The 16847-nt window shown below is 44.8% G+C and overlaps 1 protein-coding gene across 2 annotated transcripts in view; it reads right to left on the minus strand.

Annotated features, from left to right (window-relative positions):
• The window catches only part of Dcdc2 (doublecortin domain containing 2), a 206231-nt gene that overhangs the window by 160054 nt on the left and 29330 nt on the right, over positions 1-16847 (minus strand). For both annotated transcript variants that reach the window (XM_028880833.2, XM_028880796.2), the window contains exons 2-3: positions 13360-13719; positions 8468-8522 (exon numbers count right to left, since the gene is read on the minus strand). In XM_028880833.2, the coding sequence (XP_028736666.1) occupies positions 8468-8522; positions 13360-13652 (348 nt within the window). In that variant the 5' untranslated portion in view covers positions 13653-13719. The remainder of the gene's footprint in view (positions 1-8467; positions 8523-13359; positions 13720-16847) is intronic.

Genomic DNA, 16847 nt, shown 5'->3' on the forward strand with positions numbered 1-16847 from the left:
TCCTCTGACCTTCATACCAGCATCATAGTGTAAGCATGACCACACACAAAATAGATGAGTATCATTTTTAAAGAACACTACAGCACAGCCAATTGTTCTTTAGCAAAAATCTCTCTCCAAAGCCTTGGCAAAGTTTTACACGTGTTTGAATTGTGAAGTCTGGATTGGCCTGGCTCTCCTTCTAAAGAAATGCTTCTTCTCATAGAGCCCTTCTGCTGAAAGGCAGGATGGGCCCAGAAGAGCAGAGAGGGGCTGCTGCCGCTGCTGGACAAACTGACAGGAGTGGGTTTTCTTTAGTCTTCAATAAATTAGTACACCTGAGTCTGTTGAGTCATCTGGACTGAGTTCCTAGAGTTAAAGAAAAAAGCTATGTAACCCTTTAGTGGCTGCCCCTTTGAGCTTCCCTGAGAACTCAGAATATTCAAGCTAAAAATTAGTGAGCTCAGTCACAGGGTCCCATACCTTCCCACAGCACAGTTAATAATTATACTCAGCTTAATGTCTAGAATCCCAGTCCCAGCCAGAGTACTTTAAGTAGCAGTTTCATGGTATATTTCACTAGAGATTGTGCCTAATGATTAAACGGAACCAGTCAAGTCTCAATAATATTTGCACTCTGAAGGACATTCATCCAAGCAGGTGACCTGAACCACAGCTCAGGCCCCCACACATTTCCAGCAAGGCAAAGTTTTTCAGTTTCAATGCTTCTTCACTTCTTCCTCTCCTCCTGGTACCTGCCAGGTTCTCCACATGACTAAGCTTGACCCAAGTTCTCATAAAGAAAAAATCCAAAGTGAGGTCGATATATTCAAGAGGGTTTGGCAACCTGGTTTTCCAACAGGGGACTGCCACGCCTTAGAAAGGCTTCCACTGGGGTCTAAGTTCAGCTCCTAACTATCAAAACAGCCATCTTCCCAGGTACAGCCCAACAATTACTTACTCGTGAATAGGTCACTTAGGGAAGGACAAACCCAAACGTCTCTCTTCTTGCTTGTCTTTTTACCCTGACCAGGGCACCTATACCAGTGGATGAGGACCAGCAAACTAAAGGAGGTCCAAAGAGACCCTTGATTTTGAAAAAGGAAATGTAGGAATAATAATAAAAATTACCTTGACTGGGCTGCTGAGGGGCCTCAGTTCACTTCCCCAGATCCACATGGTAATAGGAGAAAACCACCTTCTGCAGGTTGCCCTCTGACCTCCCCACACATACACCAAATAATAAATAAATAACAGGTCTTTACTGATCTTGGATGTGTGGATCAACAAGATTCAAGGAAATGAAATGAAGCCCTAAACTCTTCTGTGTTCAAATCGGTAGGAACTCAAAATGGGAGGAAAACTGTGAGAGGAAGGAGAGAACAAAGAATTCACTCAGAACCGTGAGCAAAAGCTGGGGCCTGGGCTGGAGTGTCTTAAGAAGGGCAGGTGCAATGCTAACTTTCAGCTGAAGTTTCTACACAACGGAAAAATGCCCTCCAGTTCCATAAACCATTAGTAAATGCCACTGGGATGTGAGGGGATTATGTGGATGTCATGGAGAGTATTTTGTGTCTGGGTTGATGGCATAAGGACTCAGGACAGACCATACACTCAACCAGTACTTTAGAGGAGTAAGGCCAGAAGGGGTGAGCATGGTATATTCACCTACAGGAAATCACAAGAGACCTAGGGAAAAATATTGGGTAAAGGCCGTGGTGGGGCACAACTCAGATGTTATCCACATTATATCCAACCAATAACTTATATGTTTATAACCTTTGGAAATTTGTACAAATTTTCCAGGACTTGTGCATTTATTGTTTCTGAAAAATCAGTCCCATTACTACATAATATAATATAATATAATATAATATAATATAATATAATATAATATAATATAAATAATATATTTAACCAAATCTGAATTTTAAAAATTCAAAAACTGTTTTTCTAGCCCCCAAATTTGTTCTTCACCAAAGAAGTTTTTTGACACCAAGTTTTCCAGCAAAGGCCAACACTGACAGAATTAAAATCAATGTGTCACAGATAAGCACAGTTAAACAAAGTAAGCTTTGCCAACCAGGGCTGTATTTGGTCCTCAGGAGGCAATTGCAATGCCTGGCACACAGTAAATTCTTGTAGAGTGAGTAGTACTCGTTCCGTGTAACTCCAAATCATACTGATGGGAAAATAAATCTAATAAACATTTACCTGCAACACAACATAAGGCAGTGGTATCCATAAAGACTTTCAAGTCACTTGAGCAATCTTATCTGTGTGAAACCCAGAAAAATGGAATATTCATACAACAAATGGACGACTACTTTATTCAGCCAATGAGGAACATCAAAATTATAAGAGAATTAAAGCTATTACCAGCAGGTACAATAACTTATTAGTGGGCTTCCCATAAATGCCTAACGGAAGTTCCACTGCACGTGTTTAAGATGATCGGGTGAAGTCAGCTGGAAGCAACAAGACTGGACTGGACTTGGTATGACAAATGACTGAGAAAAAGAGATGAGGCTTTCTGCAGGGCGTGGGTTCGAATGAAGGACCTGAGGGGGAGCTAAGGGAAGCAAAGATCAATTCTGAATTGGCTGTTTCCAGGGTGAGATGGGAAGTGGGTGTTCACTGGGGATGACTGTAAGGCATGGGTGATTTAGCAGTTAAAATACAGAAACAGCAAAGCTGTGCGGCAGTGCGAGCAGGAGGAAGGCAGAGTCAACACCCAGAGCCCTGAGTTCACTGCGGAGCTGCTGCGTACACAGTGTGGGAGACACTGAGCTTCCTGCCAGTTCCCAGCCTCTCAACTTGGCTGACGCGGGATGACCTTGTTCTCATATCTTTCCAAACCAATATTCACTCTTCCTTCTAAACACAGGTTTTTACTCTTTCAGAGATAAATATCAAATAATTTCTTTATGATTTATAGAAAGAAATGTTCTTAAGATCTTCATCTAAGAGAAACAAGCCAAAAATAAAAGACTCATATTTAAAACATTTTCCAACCCCCAAACCTCTACTGCACTTCCCCAGGCCTCCAGGCACACCGCTAGGCAGGTGCACATGCCCCTGGAAGACCATAGTTAACGGTGTGGTTTGGATGTGAAATGTTCCCACAGGCTGTTTGACCCTTGGTCACCAAATGGTGGCACTGTTGCAGGAGGTTGTGGACCCCTTAGAAGGTGGAGCCTAGTGAGGGAAGTGGGTTGAGGGGTGTGCCTTGAGCTTTATAGCTTAGCTGTTCTCGTCCCATGGGCTTCGAGGAGTCCTCATGTCCCCTCATGTCCCCATGGTCACAGAACCACTTGCTCCCAAGCCTTCTACACCATGAGGGATAAATACTCTGAAACAGTAAAGTGAAATGAATCCCCTTAAGTTACTTCTCCTCCTATATCTGGTCACAGGGACATAGAAAGTAAGTAACACTGTTGGCTTATTTCTGGTTCCTCCCTGACTCTAAACTCCTACAAGGCAAAGCCATGATGCACTTGGTTTATATACCACATTCAACACAGCTCCAAGGACATCCCAAGAGCTTTGGAGTTAGGGTACCTGTTCTGTCCCTCTCTATACATAGTGGGCTATGGCTCTTTCATGTTTAAAGAAATTGTACTCTGAATAACTATTTACAAATGTCACTGTCTGAAAGACTCTGTCCACAGACAGAACAAGGAATACAGGAATAAGAGGTGGCATTCACATTTAGGTCAGGGCAGATGGAAGCTTCCATCAGAAGGGTCCACAGATAGTTTTGGAGCAACACAATAATCCCAAAGCAAACAATTTAACACAAACTGTCTCCAAATTGAATCACTGTTCTAGTCAGTCAGGGTTACTATTACTGCAATGAAACACCATGACCAAGAGCAACTTGGAGAGGAAAAGGTTTATTTTGGCTTACAACTCTCAGGTCACACTCCATTGCTGGGGAAAGTCAAGGCAGGAACTCAGTCATAGCAGGAACCTGGAGGCAGGACCTCATACAGAGGCCATGGGCAGGGGGTACTTACTGGCTTGCTCCCCATGGCTTGTTCAGCCTGCTTTCTTATAAAACCCAGGACCACCAGCCCAGGGATGGCACCACCCACAGTGGGCTGAGCCCTCTGCCATCAACCACCACAAATTCAGGAAAGTAAGAGGCTAAGTGTGTCTTGTCACTGCTTGTTATTCTGCCTTCTCGACGGTACCTGTAGGTAGGTATTCAGTCCTATGGAAGCAAAACAGACAAGGTAGAGAAACACAAGGAACGGAGGGAGCAGAAATGACATACAGAGGAGTGAGACCCACCGTGAGCTGGTGAGGGGCTGCACGGCAGACTCTGAGGGGTCTGCTGTGTGAGGACGGGGCGCTCTCACAGATCACATAGTCGAGGAAGGACAGAAGAACCAGGCAAGCTGACTTGAACGTGGGAGTCTATAATGAGGTCTGAAACTTGGCCGAGAGGAAGGGGAGAAGGGTAGCGTAGCTAGGAAAATGCTTCCCAGTACTCACTAGCCGGTGGACACATGTCTTAACTCTGGCTCTGGGAGGACAGAGACAGGAGACTCCCTGAAGCTCACTGGACAGCCAGTCTAGATAAACCAAGAAGCTCCAGGTTCGGGGTCAAATAAGAAGATGGAGGACAATTCAATTGAGGAAGACACCGAAGTTGAGCTGTGTCTTCCAGGTGCACGTGCATCCACACACACAGAGACAAAGGAGATGAGCCTGGGGGGCAGAGCGGCAATGACAGCAGTCAGAACGCTCTGAATGCTGAGGTGAGAAGCTCGACCCGAGTGAGCAGCACCTGCCGCCCGGCCACGGGCACCGCTCTATCTATGTCACTATGTAAAATGCAGCCACAGTGCACCAGTCTTGCAGGCACCGGGGGCAGAACAGAAATGCTAAGTCCCAGCCGAGAGGCAGCTGTTCCCCGCTCTGGTGCCTCGGACTCCTCCTCTGTTCTGCATCACCCCCAAAGAAGTGCAGAGACCTTTCTGCAGCAAAGCCCGCTGGGAATAATTAGAACGACCATGCTTAAAGTGACTAGGTGCACTCTGCTGGGGTGCTTTTGGTGTGCAATCCTGCTACTGTAAACTCACTGGAGGGAATTACCTCGGGTTTGAAGGAAATTTCCTCTAATAAGCAGTGTTTATCATTCATGATAATGCATCTTAAAAGGTATTTTTGTATCACTGCTCTGCCGAAGCTTCCCTTTGGAACAACTCTAAACTCTGAAATTCTGTGTACTCTAACCCGGTTTCCAAGTGGTCACTGACGGCCTCCCTCTCGCATGTTTGTGTACTCCAGCAGTGGCCATGCATGGGTTCTGCAGAAGGTGTGCAGTGTGTTCTCAGTGGACACTGAGTACTGGGAGGAAATCCTTGCCTTAGATCAGAGAAGAAGGATTCATACTTTTTACGAGAGGCTTCCAAGTCCTTTTTCAAGGTTTGAACACAGTCTTCTAACTTATGAACTTGCTGAATTCCAAAAGTTTGATCATAAATCATGTGTGGAAGACAAAGCTACTTCCCCACAGCAAGACTTGCCTATGCGAGAGTTGGGATCTCAGGGCAACCAACAACCACTTTTCCACAGAGAGCAACGCAGCGGTCCCCACCCCCACCCTACCCTCTGTCTATACAAACCAGGTAGATTTCCAAGACCTCCTGTGAACATGGGCACAGTTCCACAGACAGTACCAGAGCCTACTGATCATACACAGGACAAGAGTCACAAGAAAGTAATGTTAAAAAAATTATGCAACTCTTACATTTCCACTTAATGTAGCGCTTTACAGCTCCTCTTCGGCATCAGTAAACTCCCAGCTCTATTGCTTGTGTGTTTGGGACCTTCATTAAATTTAATAAGCACGGCAATGCTGAGATGGTCAGTCTGAACACCAAAGCAGCAGCTTCCTGACTAACAGCAGTGAGGTGCACGGCCTGGATACCCTGGAAAGGGTATCACTAGCGTACTCACACGATTTAGAACTTGCTGGGTCACTGAAACCATAGAGAGTAAATCAGGAATTAGTGAGACGGCTCAGCAGATAAAGGCATTTGTCAAAGCCTGGCTGCCTAGTTCCAGCCTCGGGCCCTACATGGCAGAAGGAGAAAGGAGAGAAGGGACTCCCCTCCTACAAGTGGCCCTCTAACCTCCAGGTGAGTACTATGGCACGTACGCTGCCCCCCACCACAATAACACTGCAGACCGAACGGTTAAAGTGATATTTCCTTCTTTAGATATATTTATTATATATGTATGATTGTTTTGCCTGAATGTATGCATGTGAACTCTGTGTGTGTGTGCATGTGTGTGTATGTGTTTGTGTGTGTATGTGCATGTGTGTGTATGTGTTTGTGTGTGTGTGTGTGTGTATGCTTCCTATAGAAACCATAAAAAGATATCGGATTCCCTGGAACTGGACTTACAGATGGTTGTGGTATCTTGGTTTTGTTTGTTATTTTTGTTTTGATTTTGACTTTATGCTGGTTTTATGAGACAAGGTCTCGTACAGCCCCAGCTAGCCTCTAAAGCACTATGTAGGTGAGGATTCTCTTGAACTCCGGACCTTTTGGCTGTGCTAGGATCACAGTTATACAGCACCACATGCAGCATGGAAATGTTACTCTCAATAAACCTGCTGCACACCTCTTACACTTTACTAGACTCACGCCTACACCACAGAGGCTGGAGCTCAAGCTGTCAAGGAATTCACACATTTCAAACTCTACCACAGACATACATGTTCAACACCAATCGCATCCTATTTCAAAGGCGGCCTGTTTCAAACAAGTGTGTACAGATTCATGTCCAGAACTAATCCACTAATCTATTCTCTATTTCTGCTCAGTATAACTATTAACAAGAGCTCATTCTTTATCCATAATATAAACATAACCAGAAAAATGTATACCTTGTCTGTTTTAAGCTTTAAGGCCCATCACTTTCATTAATGTGATATGCATTGAAAAAAAAACAGAAGCGATAGACAATATATTGTTTTAAACAAGATCTGGAAATAGCACCTCTTCCATAAACCATTCAGTGAATACTCCTTGAATAATGAACGTAACCTCACATTCTTCATGTAATGCACAATTCGAGTTTTTACCTTCGATGACTTTCCTGGAGGGATCTAGTCAGCATGTTGCATGCTTAAGTAGAATGAGAGAGAACGGGGTGAGACTGTACACAGTGTCTCTGGGGTCTGGACTTTGAACGGAAGAACTGCTTTTCTATATGGCAGTGCTGGATTTGAGAGACATAATGGGAAGAGTGTCCACCTGGGCTGGTGGGCAGAGTTCAGTCTGACCTACATCTGCCCATGCCTCACTGGAGCACTTCAGGCTATCATCTTAGCTTTAGCTTTTACTGTTCTCACCTACGAACTGAGAAAAACATGCTATAGAATTACTAGAGGTTCCACCAGGCTTTCAGAAGCAACTTAGAACGTGGTGCTCTGGTTATCTGGTGCACACTGCTCACCTCCAATGCTCCTTCCTGCAAGAGTCTGTCAGCTGTGCCCAGTAGAAAGTTAATGCAAGTTGGAAGTGATTTTCACACATTACATCAGCTGAGGCTGGAACCCAGCGGCAGAATGTTTGCTTAGCATGTTCAAGGTCCCAGGTTCGATCCCCAGAACAAAAACAAACAAAAAGGCATGGTGGCACACATTCCTAGCTACTCTGGAAGCACAGACAGAAATTTAAGTTCAAAGGAAATCTAGGCTACATTAGCTGGAGGCTAAGCTTAGGAAGATCCTGTCTCCAAAATGATAGATAGATAGGTAGGTAGGTAGATAGATAGATAGATAGATAGATAGATAGATAGATAGATAGATAGAGGAAAGGACAGGAGTGCAACTCGGTAGCAAAGAGCTTGCTTAGCATGTGTAAAGCCTTGGGTTTGATCCTTAGCACAATAAAAGATAAAAATAATGAAAACAAAGCAGACACATTTTTGAGCCAGGCATGGTGGCGCACACCTTTAATCCCAGCACTCCAGAGGCAGAGGCAGGCGGATCTCTGTGAGTTCCAAGCCGGCCTGGTCTACAGGGTGAGTTTCAGAACAGCCAGGACCATGGAGAGACCCTGCCTCAAAGAAACCAAGGGTAATGGCACAGCAAGGCCAACATGGGACCGCTTGTCTGAGGAGAGCCTTGGGCTGGAAGCTGTCAGGAGGGAGGAAGGATTCCTTACGGGCTTTGAACAGAGATGTATCCACCACTACTCAAAATCTTCTCACTCTGAACAGGGAGACTTGTATGGGAGAAGGTGTCATCCAATCCTGCATGCCTGAGGACTTATCTCTTCATTTCTGAAAATACTCCAGCAAAGAAAGGACCACTCTTTCCTTAAAACATATAACGCCCCTCATATACATTTAAGAACTCGTATCTTACTATTAGAGTGTTGTCTACATGTCAGACATACTATAAGAAACAACAACCAAAAGATGGCATTAATTCAAAGCTTCAAAATAGAATTTGCATTACCTCAGTATTAACAGTTTCCATTGGTCTTTTCTTGATTTCTCCTATGTCCAAGTAACTAGAAGGTTAAAAAAAAAAAAAAGTAAGGATTGACTTTACATGTTTGAAGTCAGTTACATAAAATGTGTAAGCATTATTACAAAGTAAAGCCAGTCATAGGAAATGTATACGCCTGAGCAGAAATCAGTAGACACAAGTGTTGTGAGGCCGCTGTTCACATAGCCTCACCAACCAAAGCTGAAAGTATCTGCCTAAACATCAAGAGAACTAAAGTGGAGGGAATACATGCTCTGGTAGGAAGATTTCTCCCTTAATAGTAGTTTATCACTCTGGACTTCCTCTCCTTCTCCCTCCCCCTCCACTCACCCTCATGCTCTCCTCCATTATTTTTCCTTTTTTTAGAGACAGTGTTTTATACACTGAAAACTAGGCTTGAACTCACTGTGTCGCCAAGAGTAACCTTGAATTTCTGATCCTCCTGCTTCTACCTCCCTAGTGCTGGGATTACAGGCAAACGCCACCACATCTGCTTTATGTGGCGCTGGGGCCCAAACCCAATTCATGCAAGTGCTCTACCAACGGACTCACCCTCTAGCTCCTTCATTCTGTAAATTCTACGAATTGCATTCATTACAAAAGTTAGGTCAAAGGAAATAGTGAAAGCCTGGGAAAGACAGACTGGGCGTCAGAGTCGAACCTGGGAAAAACCTGGTAGGTTCCCCAGTGACACCGAAGCGCCCAGTCATGTGGGGTGGTTTAGGCCGTGGATCAGCTTACAAACAGATGGGGTTAGTTGACCTCTGATACTCTCACTATCCCATTCCTCTCCACGACAGATACTAACTAGTGGCTGTTGCCTAAGCACAATTTGCAAATGTGTTATCTTTGTCAACTTCAGAGGACCAGCCCATCGGTGTCATCTAGTTCCAGTTTTACATGCTTACCAAACTGTCTTATAAATAAGGGATACTAATTATTTTAACATAAAAATATAAATCTAGCTTCTAATTTATAACCACAATTAGAGACTCAACTATCTTAACTACTATAGCAGACAAGTAGTCAAAAAAAAAGAGTTTATTCAGATGGTAAAGAAACCTGCCATTAAGCCTGAGTTCCATCCCTGTGACCGACATGGTGGAAGGAGAGAACTGACTTCCCAAAGTAGTCCTCTGACTGCCACCCTCACCCTGTGCATGCACACACCTGCACACAGGTGCATACAACAATAATAATAAATTGTTACAAGTTTATATATTAGAATTAACTTTGGCTATTGAATTGGGCTCACCATCGCCTGATGATGTTTGGGTTTTTTTGGACAGAATGTTAATTGGTATGGAACTTAAACTACATTTCCCTATGCAAATAGCAATTGCGTGAGATGGTGTGGACAATCCATATCAGCAATGAAATTGGTCTTTGGGGAACTCCCTGGATGTATTTCTATCAAGACAACAAAATATTCTGTTGCATACAGGAGAATAGCTCCTGTTTTATATCCTAAGTGTCTCAGACCTAACAGGTTAATGGAGGTGAGACAACTCCAGAATGTGTGAGGAACGTTTAGAGGTGTGGGTCTGTGCACTTGGGTGAGCTTGTTCATACGCATGCTGCCACTCACGTGTGGGGTCCAAGAGCAGTTCTGTAAACAGGTGCTCTCCTGCCACCTTGACCTGGGCTCCAGGGGTCAGACTGAGGTCACTGAGCTTGCAACGAGAGCACCTTTAACCATTCGACCATCCATCTCATTGGCCCCAAGAAAAGTTTTAAGAAAAATACTCTCTAAAAGTTCTGTAAAAGAAAGATTTAAAACTTACCTGGACTTTAGAGACAATGTCAAAAATATGAGAAATGTCTAAGTGAAAGACATTCCAGCAGAAAACTGGTCACCTGTTGACAGGGATTTTGCTTTCTTCTCCAACATTATGTTGGCTCAAAGTGAAAACCCACAAATGATCCTCAGCACTCTTCAGACTCTTTCATTCTGTCGGTTGCTTTGGTTGTTATACAAACATACAACGCTAAGCTTCAAACATCCAGCACTTAAATCTTTAGTGTCTGTCCCTACAAGCATAGACAGATACTCACTGCTACTTGAACACCAACGTCAGCATGGAAAGCTAACTGTGGGGACTTCAATAGCAAACTTAGTTTCTGTGTTCTCGTGTGTGAATTAAAAGCAAAAATTAACACTGCAGACCCACTACATACATATAAAAAGTGGTTTGAAAAGCAAGTTCTGTTTGTCTTGAAGCTATAGTTTTTCATCCTGAATTGGTAATACCACTCCAACAAAGAGAGATGTGAATGACTATAGTCTAAAGCTTTCGGCTGTTCAAAACCTGAACCAGATTTCCATTCTCACAAAAATTATTCTGTCTCTAAATGGATTGTTTTTGTTGTCTTTACCGTTGTTGTTTGAGATGGGAGCTCACATTACCTGTGCTGGTCTTAAACTCCTGTTCCTCCTGTTTTTATCTCCCAGGTGATAGGATTACATGCCCCACTACACTCAGCTATGAAAATAATTTAATTTAAAATATAGACATAATGCAAGATACTGGCCATAGAGAAACCTTGTATTTATAAAATACAGTGGCATCTACAAAATGCATTCATAGCCATAGTTTTTACCTTTTTATTGTTTTAACATAGGGTCTCATGCATCTAAGGCTGGCCCAGTACCACATAAAACCAGGTTTAGTGACACTTTGAGAGATAGAGGCAGGAAGGTTATAAGGCTCAGACTGTCCGTGAACTTCCAATGTAGATGAAGAGGGTCATAAACTTATGATTCTCCTGCCTCTGCCTCTTAAGAGATCAGGGTACAGATGTATGCACCATACCTGGTTCTGTGGGGTTCTAGGGATCAAGGATTTGTGCAAGCTATGTAGCACTCTCTCAATTCAACTCCACCCCCAACTCCACCACTGATTGGTTGATTCCAAATACTTGCCCACAAACACAGCTATAAGGAGCTAGCAAAGCCTAAGTCTTCTGGTTGTACTTCTAAGTTTCTGAAGGTTGAGGCAGGAACTTGGGAGTTCAAGGTCATTCTTGGATACATATGGGGTTGAAGACTAGCCAGGATTACATGAGACCTTCTCAAAGAAACAACAAAACCAGTTCTAAATTTCTTTTAGACACCCACAGTGTTTCATTGAGCTCTTTTCTCTAGAGTTAGACAAATTATGCTTAAGAGAAGTTTCAGAGAAGGAAAAAAATAAATTCAGAAGTACCCCTTGTCTTCCATAAGGAGACTGTTTCCATTCCCAGAGAGCAGGACCCCTGGAGTTCAGCTTATACAAGCCAAGTGAACAAGGACATGACTAGAGAACTTTGGTATTTTGGTATATGGAAGTATTTTGGTGGAAATGCTTCCATACAATTAGAAAATAATCACAGGAAATAGATTTACAATAAATATTTTTAGGGGCTGGAGAGATGGCTCTGAGGTTAAGAGCACCAACTGCTCTTCCAGAGGTCCTGAGTTCAATTCCCAGCAACCACATGGTGTGGCTCACAACCATCTGTAATGAGATCTGGCACCCTGTTCTGTATACATAATAAATAAATCTTTAAAATAAATAAATAAAATAAAATAAATATTTTTAAACTTTTTGCTATTCTGGGGCCCAAGATAAATTTAAATTAAAATACCCTATTTTAGAGCTATAGAATATAGATTATCTGTAATTCCATGATTCCAATGGTAGATACAACCAAGAAATAAAAAGCAGAAAACAAATGCTCACAGAAACATTCTTCATAATAGCCCCAGAGTGAACAACCCAAATATCCACCAACTGTTTAATGGATGAAGAAGAATCATTAGATCCATATCACGAAAAACTACTCAACTGTAGAGTGGGACTAGTACATGCTACAGTGTGGATGAACCTTGAAAGTGTTACAGTGGCAAACAGGACAGACGTCAAGTCCACGTGTTGCACTATTCTATCCCATAGATACAGGAAATGGATTAGTGGTTTGTTCATGCCTGGAGGAAGAGGAAGTTAGGGGTTGTCAATTTCTAAAGGTAAGTGATCGAAATACTGTAAAATGGATTTGTAGTAATGGATTTGCAACTCTGGAAATCATGGAAATGGGTGGAGTCTCCAACATATCCTTCAGTAAAGCCTTAGAACATGAAATGTAAGCTTTTACTATCCTGTCCACTCCTGACAACTCTCAACTCCCATATAAACTTAAGTACTTTTCTTACTGTTCCTATCTCTTTGTGATTTGCATTGAAATTATCAGTGTTCAGGTGGGAAGTCCTCAAAGATGAGTCAAGTCTGTCTATCTTAGTTCACGCCGAAGACCTTAAACTGTTGCTAATTCACAGAAAATGACCGTGGGGAAAGTGGCCTGCCGGTCCTAGAGAGAGACGTGCACAGACACAAAAGTCAGTGGACTTTTCCAAGCACTCTGTGACTAGCACAAACACCCAGGATACAGGAAGAGGGCACAGCACCTGGCTGTGTGCATTCTGCTTGCAATGAAGGAATTCCAACAATGAGGAGGGAGATCATAACAGGACATCCAGCCCTTGGAATTAATTTGAAGAAAAAAATTTTAAGCTAACGGAGTGGGCTTTAATAAAAATACAAAATAAGCCTGTAATCTCACATTTGGGAGACTGAGGCAGGAGAAAAGCAGATAGTTCAAAGCCAGCCTGATCTACATAGTAAGTTTCAGGCTGGAGCTACAGGGACCCTGTCTCGAAATAACCAAATAATGCTGTTGTTTCTACACTGTTTAGCTCGTCATTTAGAATCCACACCTATTGCTACCGGAGTGAAATTCCTTCTCCAATGTCAACCGTACCTGCAACTGCCAGCACCTTGCTAGACCCACCACGCCCACAGCGCAGAGGCACATTGACTCACTTGAGCTTCTTGAAGGCTTCCTGGCCCCCAGCCACGTAGTTGCCCCCGCTCTCGATCTGGTCCAGTTTCCGGATGCGGTGGCCGGTCCTCGGGGTGTAGATGTTCCTAACGGCCCCAAAGGGCGCCTGCACGCCGCCCGTCACTTCCTTGAGGAAGACGTCGAAGCTGGACACCTTCTTCTCATGAATGACGACACGGCGCCCGGCGAAGAAGGGGTCCCCATTGCGGTACACCAGCACACTCTTCACCACTGGCTGCGACAGGTGGCTGGACCTGGCGCTGGGGCCGTTCATCTTCTCCGCTGGACGCTGGACCCGCTAGCACTCCCCGGGCCTGCAACACCAGTTCGTGGACCGCCTCCTGCAGGGACAAGGAAAAGCCACTCGCAGGTGAAGAAGGGCTCCCGGTGCCGTGCGGAACCAGCCCCAGCAGGTAGCAGTTCAAGTAAGGCGCGGCGCGGACGGCCAATCAGTGCTCGCAGGCTCGCACACCAGTCTCTCCCGCCCCGCAGCACCCAGGTGTGCTGTCTGGGAACCCGCGTCGCCGGGGCTTTAAACCCCTGCGCGAGCTGAGACAGGAGGGACAGCGGCGGACGCGCGCACTCAAGCGCGCGCACACGCACACGCACTCAAGCGCACCTTAACATGGCGAGATTCAGTGCCTGTCATCAGAGCTGTGTTGTTTCTCCCAACCGCTTCGCTTTTTTTTTCTTTCCCTCGTCTTGCACTCTAATACCACCAGATCATTCGCCACCCCACCCCAATAAAGCCATTAAAATCCCAGCTAAAGTTGCCGGGATTTTCCTTTGAGGAAAACAAACTATTTAAAAATGCATTGAGCAGTTCGGACGCAGTGGCGCAAATCTGTCATCCTAGAATTAGGGTGGCTAGGACTGGAGTTTTGCCTCGAGTTCGGGGCCAGCCTGGACTACCTAAAAAGTTTTAAGCCAGCCTCAGTGTCAACCAGACTAAATTAATATCAATAAATTAAGTAATCTGCACAGATAGAAGCTCCTGAGTCCGAAACCCCGGCACTCCGGTCTGGCCAGCGCCGCCCAGTGGTGAGGCTCGGGTGGGCCCGTCCAAGTGGTACCTACCGAAACTCGCGGGAAGTGGGGGAGGGGCTGGGGAGGGGCACAGGTGGGGGCGGGGCGGGCTGCAGGCGCTGGGCCAGCACGGCGGTGAACCCTAGTCCGCCGCGCGTCCCTAGCACCGGTCCTCCCGCCGGCCGCCGTTAGAGTCTTCTGAGGGCCTGCCAGGCCCGCGGGGAGCCCAGTTTGTTTTTTTTTTCTCTCCGTTTCCATAGCAACTGCAGCCTCGCGCGGAGAGTTAGCCTATGAACTAGGTCTGGAGCGCGCTTGTTTCCCATGAGCTTCCCTGGCTGCCTCTGGCATCAAATGGTAAGGGGTTGAGAATGAAGTTACCATGCCAATGCTGTGCCAGTGTGGGTCTTGGAGACCGACACACAGCTAGGTAGGTGATACCCTACAGTAGTTTCAGTGCCTGCTATGTGACGACGATTAAAGAGTGTGTTTACAACTTGCTCTGCCCACAAGCTCTTGCCTCCACACTGGCTGTGTAAATTATTAGGTCAGGCTGTGGAGTCCAAATGGAGTCGGGATTTTAATCAAGAACTTTAGTAAGGCCACAGGTGGCAGAGTAACCAGCGAGGGAGCTGCTGGCAAGAGGATTGGCCACCAGTTTCAGGGCATCCTGGAAGAGTAAGACTGTAGGGTTAGGGGCCAGCCAAAGAAACACACCCTGGCCCTGAAACCAGAGCCAAAGAAACAGTCTACCACTGACGAACTTAACACCAAAGCCAACCAAACCCTGGGCAAGAAAATCAACCAATCCCTGAGGACAAAAATCAGCCAGTCTCTGAGCTTGCCCAAACTCAGATTGAAATCTGACCAATTTCCACCCTGAAAATCTTCACCCTGGAACCCCACCACCACCACCACCAAGAAGTCCTATATAAGCCTTGTACCTGTTCAATTGGCAACTGCCTTTTCCCGCCCTGGCAGAGGCAGCCACCCTCGTGGATTCCTCCCTCCCAATAAATCTCTTGAATGAGGTTTGGGTCAGACCATCTTTCACCGGAGTGGAGTGGAGCAGAGAATGAACAACTTTTCGCTGGAGCAGAGCGGAACCCTAGCGAGCAGAGTTGTTACACTCCACCAGCCGGAGCAGAACTCTGTAACAACTTCGCCGGGAAAACTCCCCTGCCGGAGCATTGTTACAGTGGGGAAACCCCTCTCTGGAGCAGAACTGTAAGCTGCCACGCTTAGGGTATACCAATTCCTTGGCTCCTGTGTGCCTGGATCCCTGCCCATCCGAGCTGCAATGCGTCCAAAGACCCTGCCCCCCCCCCAAAAAAAAAAAAAAACTAAAGCAAGCAAACAAGAACCTCAGAAGGGCCAGGAGTGCTGACACACACCTTTAACCCCAATACTAGAAGTAGAAGCCGGCTGATCTGTGAGTTCAAGGCAACCAGTTACATATCCAGTTTCCAGTCACCTGGGGCTACATAGTAGACCCTGTCTCGAAAACATAAAAAAAAAAAAAAAAAAAAAAAAAAAAAAAAAAAAAAAAAAAAAAAAAAAAACCTCAGTAAAGCTGCTTTGTCCTGTCCAGTCTGAGGGACAAATAAAAATAGATAGATAGACAGACAGACAGACAAATAGATATCTGCTGAAACAAACCAAATCACTGTTCCCCTTACTCCTGCTAAATACGTCTACATTTTTAAAGCAGACATTGCCATTTTGCATTTGAAAACTTTGTCCCCAGCCAGTAGAGTGTTTAGGGAGGGTGTGGAACCCCTTAAGAGGTGAAGTGTCACTGGAGGAAATAGTCACTAGGGGCGGGTCTTGAGGTTTACAGACTCATCTCATTTTCTCACTAGTCTCTGTTCCTGATCCACACAGTGGTGAGCAAGCAGCCGCCATCAGCTCCTGCCCCCCTCGTGCAAGCACATGCCACTGTGTTCTGTATCAAGACGAAATAAATCTCTCCTAATTTCATTTGTTTCTTGTTAGGTGCTTGGTCACATAAATGAGGAAAACAGCCAATAACAGCAAGTGTTCCTACTTCTTCATATTTGAGTAAAAATTTTTAAAACTGTACATTAAATGTTAACAATGTGCCAAGCACTGCATAAGGCACTTTATATACACACTATCTAATGTAATGCCCATAATGATCTTCAGATGTGGAAACTGAGGAAATTTACCTGAACTAACTTACATACAAGACTTCAAGCTCAGTCTGCCCTATTACAGAACTCCCTTAACCATGGTGACGTCACAATATGAAACATGAACATGTGAGGGTTGCAATATGGGACAGAATGATTGTGGTTTCGTTTGGTTTGGGGTTTGTTGTTGTTGTTGTTGTGTTTTTTTGGTTGTTTTTGAGAGAGAGGACCTCATATGGCCCAGGCTAGCCTCAAACTTGCTATGCAGCAGAGGATCATCTTGAGCCTTTGGT

The sequence above is a fragment of the Peromyscus leucopus genome, chromosome 5 (assembly GCF_004664715.2).
Source record: "Peromyscus leucopus breed LL Stock chromosome 5, UCI_PerLeu_2.1, whole genome shotgun sequence".
Classification (NCBI taxonomy): domain Eukaryota; kingdom Metazoa; phylum Chordata; class Mammalia; order Rodentia; family Cricetidae; genus Peromyscus; species Peromyscus leucopus.